At 39.4% G+C, this 12,183-nt stretch overlaps 1 protein-coding gene across 1 annotated transcript in view; it reads right to left on the minus strand.

Moving 5' to 3' along the window:
* nkain2 (sodium/potassium transporting ATPase interacting 2) overlaps positions 1–12,183 on the minus strand; it is a 215,156-nt gene that overhangs the window by 56,424 nt on the left and 146,549 nt on the right. The window contains exon 4 of the mRNA XM_067417953.1: positions 2,474–2,674. Within this exon, the coding sequence (XP_067274054.1) occupies positions 2,474–2,674 (201 nt within the window). The remainder of the gene's footprint in view (positions 1–2,473; positions 2,675–12,183) is intronic.

Consider the following 12,183-nt stretch of genomic DNA (forward strand, 5'->3'; position numbering starts at 1 on the left):
TCATTTTAATTGAGAGAGTGCATGGACTAGTTGTACAATTTGTATATTTAATTATTTAAATTAATTTGTCACACCGCAGGACCATTAAAAATAAAGGAGTCAAGGCAAAACAATATTTAAAATGATGAATTAATTAAGAGACTAGATGAAATTACTATATTCAATTAGAATTATCCAAATTAAATATGTATGTTCCATGAGCTAAAAGGAGGTCAAAAGGTGAAAAACTGCGGGGGGACACAAATGGAGACCAATTACAGGATGTACAGTATATTTTCCCTTACTGTACTTATAATAAGGTGAAATACAAAATTTGTAACCTTAATGCTTTATGTTGAGGACAATGGTCACCATTTGTCCAGATTTTCACAATTTATGACCACAATTTAGCTCATTAAGTAAAAATATATAATGCCTTAAAATAAAAACTGTATATAATGTAGACTGTATGCATAACAGTTACACAAGAATTAGATAAAAAGTCCTGTCATAATACACGATACTGCAGTTGCTATTTGAAATTTCAAGTCGACTACCCATTTAACATCTGTAAATGATATCTTCCAAGTGTAACATAATATTTATGAAAAGCAAGCTCTGATATTACTGTTTCACATTTTTCCATGCCTCTGCGGCCTTGGTTGCATCAAGAGAAAATATCTTTTTGTTAGAAATCGAAAGGATATTACAGTTAGAATATGACAACAAACAAAATAAAGTGCACTTATGAATCATGCAGTAAACAGGGTCAATTTTGATTTCATGTTGCGTTGGGAAAGAAAAAAAAACGTGTTTGAAATTAGATTTTATTGTATGAGAATGAAAGCCGGGGAAGAGTATCGTACAGGCTTGTAATCAGAGAATTGCTGTATCCACGTTGGAGGGGGTTCACTTCACTATTGAATTAGAGACACTGATTGTGGAGGGGGGGACAGAAGCAGGTGTCGCAGGTAATGGAAGAGATAAAGAATAAAGACTCGAAGGGAGGCAGCATGCTGAGCTCCTATTAACAGCCCGCATTCAAGCAATATCAGCACTGGAGCTCGACCAAACTGCCCGATCCCTCTCATATTCTGAAGCATTTCCTGAACTGTTATTTACAGACTTGGAGTAATCAACCGGTTTCCTTTTAAACAGACAAAAACAAATGTACTGCGCTGACGACTGCCGAATTCTCCACACTCTAAAGCAGAGCTTCTCATCCTTGGAAACAGTCACTTACATAGTTAAGCCGTCATTGTACACTAATGTTTAATTGTAGAGTTCCTTGATTGACCAATCAGAAGAGACTAGGGGTGTAATGATTCGATACAAATCGCGATGCTGAATTCGCGATACGTAACATATCGTGAGTTCAGCATCGCGATTTGTATCGAATCATTACACCCTTAGTCTCTTGTGATTGGTCAATCAAGGAACTTTATTTTATTTTAAGCTGAAATAAATTTTTTTTATTAATTATTATTATTAAAATATTATTATTCTTATAGTATTATCAGGACCAACAAATAATCCACCACAGCATTATTTAACATTATATATAATTATTTAAAGCTGCGTAACTGCGTAACTTATCCGTAACTTTTTGCACTCTAGCGTTTAATAAACAGAACTGCATGCATCTTGCGGAAGGACAATGTAGCCGGAGCTACTTCTTTCTGTTTATGTCTATGGCAAGTCATGCAGGGACTGTGTTCCTCCGCAGAGGTACCTACCAGACCGGTCTGAAATAGTCCCAATATAAACACTTTTTTATTTAAAAAAATGATAAGTGCACCATAATGATTCAGGGTAACACAAAAACACAGTTTGGAAAATGGATTCATGTTGTACATTCTCATTATATAATTTTTGTAAATCTTGAACACAAAAAAGTTACAGACAGCAGCTTTAATGTAGTAATGTCACTTAAACTCGTTGACTTTATTTCCCTCAAGCAGTACTCGCCTTTTCAACGCAGGTATCGGATCTCTTAAGTCACGCACACACAAACTCCCGCTATTAATGCACTATACAAATAAGAATAAACCATCTAAAATGCATTAAATAATCATACTACTAAAACTATCTGGTGATTTAGATGATGTTTGTGCTTTCACTGTGAGGAGTGCCGTTCCGGCAGTGCGTGCACTTCAGATGATCAATGCAATCAGTCACAGTTCTAATCGCATTTGTGTTTGGAAGTTAAACGAAATGACATGAGCATGAATACATAATGAGGGAATTTAAATTTTTGGGTGATTTATTCCTTATAAATAAGGTAAGTTGAACCTTGGATAATACAACTCTATATCACAAATTATATTGTATACATCAACGATAATTTATCGATAATAATCGATTAATGATGTATCGTTACACCCTTAGGAGAGACATATATTAAAGGTCCGTAAATATATATTTAATACCGGAAGCTGTGATTACAAGCACAGCAAAATTAAAGAAAAGCCCTGTAAAGGATTAGACTACTTACAGCCAGGATAATCTGCAAGGAACTGTGGGCAACCTCCACATACTGGTACTCCAGCAGGCAGCCGGCGATGCTGATGTAGCGATGGTCCTCTGGGGCCCAGGAGGGGGGAGGGGTCACGGGGGTCACCCTGCACCCTGGGCCGTTCTCCATCCACCAGGAGCGATGCATGGAGATGTTAAAGGTCATAATCAGGTCTGTGTCCTGCAGGAAAGAAAAAATGAGTCTGAACAGAGCTATACCTACTTTCAAGCGAAATCCGAATGCTCTTCAGTTACACCATATGATACAGAACAAATGTCAAATATCAATCCAAGCACTTGATTTTTTGGTAAAGTAAGTCAATTTCCCAGCAATCAAATCATTTAAATTATGTATTCAAGCTGACAAGATGTAATACTCTGAACGCTGACTTATTTAACAATGTAGGTCAAATAGTAACAAGCACTCTGGAATATTTTAATAATGCTAAATCCAGTCCACTCTTGTTTAATGGTGGCTAAACGTGTGATGGATGTCTCCCTACTATGACACCTCGAATTATAACCTCTAATGTACGATTTCATAACTTAGTTAATATTAAAACAATCATAGCCTGGCTTGCAATCACTATAATACTTACACTCATGATTTAAAAATTCAGACATTGCTTCACACTTGAAATAGGATCTCTAGCAGCCAGTGAAGGGCTTGTGTTCTGTTGTGTCATTAATCACGTTGAAGCTTTTGACATTTTGAGGTGCAATTATTTAAGTGGCTCTTATGTGGTTAATTTTGAGACGTCAAAGAGACTCGTAGAGCAATAACCAGCCAACACATACTTATACATGTGGCATGAGATTAATTCCACAATCAAGTGGTGGAAGAAATCACATTTCTCAAATCCCAAATTTACTTTTGTGTGCCATTTTTCATCCTTAATGATCTGCATGCTGGCGACTGAAGTGTTTGCAATATCCAGGGTCATTTGAGTGAATGCCAGTTACACAAGCGGAGGACAATTCACCATGGCTTTGAGTATGCAATGAGAACATATTCAAACAAATCCATCAGTCTTAAGAAACACATGCCAAGCCTAGACACAAAGTAGAAAGAAAGAAACAAAGCTCTAACTCTCACACCTACAGATGCACGACTGCATAAATGCTCCACGAAATCCCTCTAAAGAGCAGTGTTTGTGCATTTTAAAGCCAGATTTCAGGACCTACAAGTGTTGAAGCTTGGCACTGAGTGTGCTATTCATGTAGGAACCTGAAGCTCCCCATGATACATTTTCCTCCTGAGGGATCAACAACAACAACAGCATATAGGAATATAGTTGTTGTGTAGCTGAAGTGCTTAACGGAATAAAAATAATTTATATTTTCTTATGTTTAATCCATGTCGTTTAGCTTTGAGGTAATCTACATGCTAGTGCACTCCTAAAAACTGAAAAAACCTTTAGCAGATTGTTGCATTTACTTGTTAGTTTTTCTCTTCTATTTTGATGACTCATGATGCACTAAATAGATGTTTGTCCCATCAGTGCTTCAGTAATATGAGATTCATTCTTTGCAAATGACTCTTTTTCCTATAATATAGAAAGCCAGCTATACTGTATATACAGGTGCTGGTCATATAAGTAGAATATCATAATAACTTTTATGTATTTAACTAATTCCATTCAAAAAGTGAAGCTTGTATATTATATTATATTCATTCATTACATACAGACTGATTTATTTCAAATGTTTACTTCTTTCGATTTTGATGATTATAACTGACAACTAAGGAAAATCCCAAATTCAGTATCTCAGAAAATTAGAATATTGTGAAAAGTTTCAATATTGAAGACACCTAAGCCCCTTTCACACTGCGATTCCGGCAAATACACGGATAATGCGACCCGGCATTTGTTCCCGGGCCGCTAGATTTGGTCCATTCTCACCGCCAGCGAAATACCGTAATATGTGCGCTTTCACACACAACGCTTAACGGTCCCGTAACGAGTTGACACGTGACATCCTGATGTGACATATAATGGCGAGCAATCTCAGCTTCAGCGCGGATAGTAAGGAGGTCCGTGATCTCGACTTGTGTCCAGTTTTCACACATTTATGCTTGTTTAATTTTAGTTTCTTTTGTATACGAACACTCTCTGCGTTTAAAACCCCGACTAGCTCTTCTGGCACTGCAGGGTTGTGTTATTGAAAAAGCAAGCTCTAGGAGTCGCACGATAACTACGTACACGTTGCAGCATTAGTTTCGGCTTTTGTTCACACAGCGCTCGTCCCGGGTCGAATACCGTAATATTACTAGGTCCCCGACCCGGGTCGAATTCGGTAATCAATCCCGGGACGTGGTTGCTTTCACATAGAAGGCGACCCGGCAATGTTCCGGGAATATTGCGGGTCCGACGTGCAGTGTGAAAGGGGCTCTAGTGACACACTCTAATCAGCTACTAACTCAAAACACCTGCAAAGGCTTTTAAATTGTCTCTCAGTCTAGTTCTGTAGGCTACAGAATCACGGGGAAGACTGCTGACTTGACAGTTGTCCAAAAGACATCCATTGACACATTGCAAAATGAGGGCAAGAATCAAAGGGTCATTGCAAAAGAGGCTGGCTGTTTACAAAGCACATTACAAGCATTAGGCATAACCGCACCCTGGAGAGGATTGTGAAACAAACCCATTAAAAAATGTGGGGGAGATTCACAAAGAGTGTACTGCAGCTGGAGTCAGTGCTTCAAGAACCACTACACACAGACGTATACAATAGGTTTCAGCTGTCACATTCCTTGTGTCAAGCCACTCTTGAACAACAGACAGCGTCAGAAGCATCTCATCTAGGCTAAAGACAAAAAGGACTGGACTGCTGCTGAGTGTTCCAAAGTTATGTTCTCTGACGTAAGTACATTTTGCTTTCTCCTTTCACTACAATTTCACTACACTACAATTACTTTCAAGGCACTACAAGGAATGGCTCGTTTGGACTACAACATGATTTTTACGGATCTTATGAAGTCATAATGTTATCATTTAAATAATCCCCGCCCATGGAATATGCAAAAAAGGGGATGAGGCCTGGTTGAGCAACATTAGAGGAGATGGTGTTGTAGCTAAGCCTGCCACACGAGTCCTGAAATCTGAAGCCAATGCGTCTCGGTCAACATTGGAGCTTTAACTTTAATCTCTACATTTCCACAACTGTTTTTGATTAGGTGAGAGTGTGGGCTCATCTTCACGCTCACTACTGCGCAGACTCTGGCTCCAAGTTGCTACTGCGCATGCTCTGGACGCAAGATGTCAACGCCATATTCGAACACTGCCGGCTTATCTTACATCAACTGAAGAGAGTGAAGGCGTGTCATCCATCTTTTTGACAGTTTAGGGTTGTAGCTGTCAAAGAGACACGTTTTTTCCACACCGATTCCAAAACTCATTTGTTTGACCTTCATAAGGCTGACAAACTTTAAACATTTATTTTAAACTCTGTTCCAGAACATTAAAACCCAAACGTTTATCTGTGTGCTGCACATTTTATGGAAAACAGCTTGTTTCCTACAACTCTTGCTTTTGTAAGCGAGTTCACTCCTTAGGAAAGTTAGCCATGGTTTTGTGATCGATTGCTATTTGTAGTGGCAACTTCCCCCATTTTCTCTTGACGCAAATACAGAAGTGACTTAAACTGCAATTCCTTGACTGGCCTCTAGGGACAGGCTCCACAAGGGAGCAGAATCTCACTGAGCCCCATGTTAAAATGCTTAACTTAACAGCAGAAAAAAACATGTTTACAGCCTGGTACAGATTGTGGGTTTGTTCTATATGGCTAATTTTGCCCTTCATGACAACTCTGAGGGGGTTAATTTATACGTATAACTTATTCGTTTACATTATATAAAGCCTTAAAGTTCTACACAATTATGGGCGTGGCCATTATGAGTGACAGGTGGATTGCAGTTTGTCTGCTGTCTGTTAGTCATCACGTCACCTCAGCTCCAGCTGCGTCCCACCTCTTTGCCCATTTTTAGTGACGCGTAGTAACATGGTGCCAAGATGGCAACGTCCAATTCTGAGGCTCCAAAACAAGCTCTTCAGAAACCTATGGGTGACGTCATGGACACTACGTCCATATTAATAATGGATAATGGACAACATCGGATCTACAATGTAATTCTATAATATATAATATCTATAATTTAATTACAAAACAAAATCACACTCTGAACACCCTGTGAAATCCATGCTCGCAATGTCTGTGAATGAAATCAATTCTGCGCAATTATCTTGCTCGCTAACATTGTCAGGGTCTGATTCGGGCTCGAATTAGTCTGAAATTGACAGCATTCATAATATTTACTCTAAAGATATGGAGGGGCGGTACATTTCCTGAACATGCACTGAGCATTGTCAATCACAACACACTGGGCCAGCTAACCAATCACAGCACATTTTGTATTTTGGAAGGCGGGGTTTAAATGAAATCGACATGTTTTAGCCAAACTTGAGAGAGAGGTTTTTTTTCAACAATCAAGCATGAAAACATGTTTTAGTACACCCCAAAAACAAAACTCAAGACTTTGTAAAAGTGCATAATAGGAACCCCTTGAAATACATACAATCTGGAGAGAAAAAAACAACCCCTGATAATATTGTTTTTTTAAGAACAAAAAGAAATCACTGCAAATATTTACGCTAACAAAAGCGTCTCTTCAGCATTTGTTGAAAACTGGCCTCCAGTGTTTTCTGAATCCGAGTGAATCATCCGAGGGGCCCAAGTCACAGTCCCCATTATGTTTTCTTAAAGGCCGCTGGAGGATCAATCACTCGCCCGCCTCCGTAAATGGCTTCACTGTTTGCCCAGCCAGTGTGGGTGATGTGATAAAGCACCTTTAATCCATTTCAAAACGCACACTAACGGCAGACATTTTTGTTGAAGACTTGCCCAACCTCATATTGCACTGTCTATCTCAGCATGAGAATGACATTGGCTGTCTAAAAGGCTCCTGAATTACTCTCCCTGAATAAGCTATGTTCCTCCTTAGAGGGATGCTTAGCACTTCTCGTTCTGTGAAATACAAACCGAGGCCTCAGTGCACCCTTGCTTCTTATTAAAACATATACAAAGAACCTGAATGGTTGAATTGATTTGTTTCCACCAAATCAATACCACTTTTAGAGCAGTGCAGGGCAAAGCCTTGTTTGTCCACACGAAACACATGTATCACGCTCCAGTGACGGACATAAATAGCCGTCGTGATGCAAAAAGTGAATCACAGCTTTGACTTAATGTGGCCTTTGACTTCAGACTTTTTGAAGGAACTAATTGCTATATAATATTTACATGTTACATGTAAGAACACCATTGTGTTTACAACTGTAACAATGAGCGATTGCCAGGATCAACTAAACGCTGGATTTTCAAGTATGTGAAGTTTGCAGCTTCATTGATGTTGTAGTAAATTTGCACATCATTCTTGAATGAATAATTTATAGATGTGTGCTGCTCTGTTATTGCAGGGACATCAACTTCATACTTTTTTATGGCCCTAAACATGACGCAGAACAAATCAAACGGTTATTGGTTGTGTAACATGTCAGTCAAACGTTCTCTTGGGCGGTCCTCGATCAATGAAAGCTGCGAAAGATTCCTGACCTTCTACCGCCGGTCTAGGGGTCTGGCTACGTGAGACTAGATTAACAATGACTACAGCAGTTGGCTACTGTCACTTTAAGAGCTGCACAGACCCAATACACTGTTACACACATGCTCTTTCTGATAGTTTACATTCACTTAAGACATAACTGACTGTTTACAAGGATACTTACCAAAAAGGTATATCAACATAATTGTGTGTAGGTTATTTTATCATTTAGTCGCGTGTCTGAAGCCCACAGTGTACTTCGCGTATGCACATGCTCCGTCTCAAGCACGCGCATAAGCTCCATCTTTTACAGTTCTTCCTGAACCAAAACAACATGCTTTTGCTGCATTCGCAATTTAGAGATGGCAACTCGAAAGCTGTTCCAGATATATGAGTTTCTTTGCCAACACTATCAACACTGAAATAGCGTTGGAGAGCGCTCTAATGGGAGGGTGGGATCTAAGGGTGCGTTCACACTTGTAGTTTGGTTTGTTTGGTCCTGACCAACTAACAAAAACAAAACATATAGTCCTAGTCCGCTTAATGTTCACACTGAATTTTTTTAAAGCGAACCTAAAGTTACCAAACTAAATGCATAGGGATACGGTTAGAGGCGGACAGGACAGTATTGAAGTATTTTTACTTTCCAAGTAATTTTGTTTTTCAAGTAAATGTACTTTATCAGTAGCATGACGTGGTCATACTCAATTCTAGTCAGAATATGAGTCTGAAACTGCTCCATTAGGCTGTGATGATGAGGTGTGTTTCAATCGAACCAGGAAAGACCTCAATTGGATAGACCTACAACCAATAAGAGCAACAAAGCGACGTCAACAGAGCTCAACTGCACAATGTTGCCAAGTTCGCGTTTTTTTCCCCACGGGTTGTTTTCCATGTCCGCGGGTTGAAGCGACTATTATGTGATATATAGACCCATGAGTGCGAATTTTAGCAGGCAACCTTGCCAAAATAACACAAATTTAACCCCCCAAACGCCATTTTTTACCCTGAGAACCCCCCAGAGAAGCTATTGTTTAGGGCTAGTAGTTGGCGGGTTTTGTTGTAAAAACTTGACAACCCTGTCTGCACGCACGCTGAAATAAACGATCTCTGCTGATCTCTGTGTTGTAAAAAAATAAAAGAATTTAATGATACACAGAGTACTTACCCAACATGATCATTTTTGAAATTTTGAAGGTGACTGCATAGACAAACAAGCTCTCCGTTTAAGATTCAAAACAAATATAATCCAAGCCCCTTTGATGACGTGCATGATTACGCTACTGTTGATCATCTGTCCGTCATAGTCTAAAGCCCGCCCTGATGATTTCATTGGTCCAAACAGTTTCTGTTCGGAGATAATTACTCCTCTACGGAGCAAGGCCAGACCGAACTGCCTGACCTAAAAAAATTGTGGGCGGGGCTAAGTTTGGCTGGCATCCAGGCTACTTTATCAGGGTTCTTCTTTGGAAAACTTTTACTTCAAAACATTCCAAAACATAATATTGTACTTTCTACAGCAATACATTTTATATTGAATATCATTTAATACTTAATTACATTACAAATGTAATGTATACTTTTACTCAAGTAAAATTAATTCAAAGTTTTACTTGAAAGTACTACATTTTTAATGTAATTACGTATTAAAGGTAAGAAAACAACACATTTTATTTATAAAATGTAGTGGAATAAAAAATATGACATTATATATTATACTTTTGAATGTAGTGAAGTAAAAGTTTTCTAAAGAAAAATGGTAACACTTTATTTTAAGGTTCAGTTATTAACTTTTAACTAGTTGCTTATTAGCATGCATATTACTAGGATATTGGCTATTTATTAGAACAAATAAAGCACATATTAATGCCTTATTCTTCATGACCTTATTCTACATTCCTTAATCCTACCCAATACCTAAACTTAAATACTACAAAATTACCTTTTTAAATATTCATCCGCAGTAAATTAGGAGTTTATTGAGGCAAAAGTCATAGTTAATAGTGAATATGTGTTCCCCATACTAAAGTGTTACCAGAAAAACACTGATAAAGTATATACTAAAAAAATTGACTTGAGTAGAAAGTAAAAATACGCCTCTGGACACGGTCACAACCTGATTGGTTGGCTTTTATAACGTATATTTCACGACGGAGCTTGCTTACTAAACATTCAAAACAATGCTGTGCTGGATTAAACATGATCATTTTATGCGTCCACATGGTTTTATTTTTACCAGCTGAAAACTCACAAAGAGCTCATAAAACATACAAAACATTCAAAACAGCAGCAGGATTCCCTCCGTTGTACGCAGAAACGAAGATCTGCTGTAAAAGAGGCGGTAGTTCCGTCGCCTTTACCGACTAATGGGCAACAAAGGTCCTTTGATGAGAAGAACCAGGTTCGCTGTTTGTGTGTTTTTTTCTAGTTTATGAAACATGTTCGCCTGACCAAATATTGATGAGGCACTTTACCTCCTCATTGCTGTTTCCCCTCTACTCATTTTGGATACACCAATCTTTCCGCGTCGTCAAAACAGCTGACTTGTAGCGTCGCATCTTGTAACATTACATCCTGTGTTTGGTCCGTTTACATGTCTTTGGTCCGTGTTGCGTTCATATATCAATCGAACCCCACCAGAGTTGGTTTGGAAGCGGACTGAGGGGGCTTGCACACCTGCCTCATTTAGTTCGGTTGAATCGTACTAGAGTTCGTTTCCCTCTTTGGTGCGGTTCGTTTGGTCAGGTCTGAAAGCAGCAATCGCACTCGGGTGCACACCAAAAGCGGACCAAACAAGCGTACTGAGACCTCCTTGAAGAGGTGGTCTCGGTACGATTTCAAACGAACTCTGGAGCGGTTTGTTTGTGGTGAGAATGTGATCCGACCTCGAACAGAACCAACTGCAAAAGTACTGATCAATTTTGAACTGAACCAGCTGCCGTAGTTAGCTGCGCTGACATTGTGTGCATGATATTATTACCTGATAGATCGTTGGCAATATTTTCGGAAGATGGAAACATGTCAAGAGTTAATAATTAATGCACGCCTCCTCTTGAAGTGACGAGCGATGTGCGCTCGCCGTCTGCAGTGCATTAGAACGTTGTTTTCATGTCGCATCCGCGCTTCATTATAGAAATGTTTTGTTTGCATACTGTGGTAAATACACACCGTGTAGTAGATTATGGCCAGGGACAAAACTGGCCCGCGCAGTCGTCTCTCCATAGTGTTATTATAGTTTGCTGGCTTTGCCTATTCTGTTGGAATTTTCCCACACGTAAATTCTGACCAATCGAAAAGCAGTTTAGGAAATACGCCATGGCCAATGAGTGATGTGGATGTTGTCACGTGCCTGCGTTTTGGTTCGTTTCAACTGGTTCGGACCAAAGCAATCAGTGTGGTGTGAAAAGGAACCAAAAAATCTGAAAAATGCTACAATGTATAATTGCTTGCCCTTGGTTCGGACCAAATTAACCGAACTAGAGATGTGAAAGCACCCTGAGACCCATCTTTTTAGCGGTCTCGGTCCGCATGTTTAGTGCGCACCAGGGTTCGTATGGCAGCGTTCACATATGTTCAAATGAACCGCACTAAACGAGCAGTCGCACCAGGGTTCGTTTATATCAAACCAAACATGACAAGTGTGAACGCACCCTGAAGCTACCTAGCATCTCTAAAATTGCATTGCCTAAATATATAGCTATATATTTTTTTATAATGAGGTCCCTTGCAAAGAGTTTTTTTATTTGAGGGTCATTTTCATTAAAAAGTTTGACATGCCTAGTCAGACCCCAGATGTGTTGGACAGGCATCTTCTTCCTCTTACCACAAAAAGACAAGGACATGGGCTAAATAAAGTGTACATGTTGCCTTGCTCTTCCACTCTATTGCTCTCTGTCTCTCTAACAGGTGTAATGAACATCAGCCGAGTGGATAAACGCGATCCATCAGCAGTCAAATAGCAGGACGGACTGCTCAACACATCAGCATTTCAATCTGCAAACCAGCAGGGGTCCCGTAGACAAACACTCCTCCATTACTCTCCTTCAGTCCGTGCCAGAGTCACCGCGACATGGAAACACGGGCGGCCT

This window comes from Pseudorasbora parva, chromosome 15 (genome assembly GCF_024679245.1).
Source record: "Pseudorasbora parva isolate DD20220531a chromosome 15, ASM2467924v1, whole genome shotgun sequence".
In the NCBI taxonomy this organism is placed as follows: Eukaryota; Metazoa; Chordata; class Actinopteri; order Cypriniformes; family Gobionidae; genus Pseudorasbora; species Pseudorasbora parva.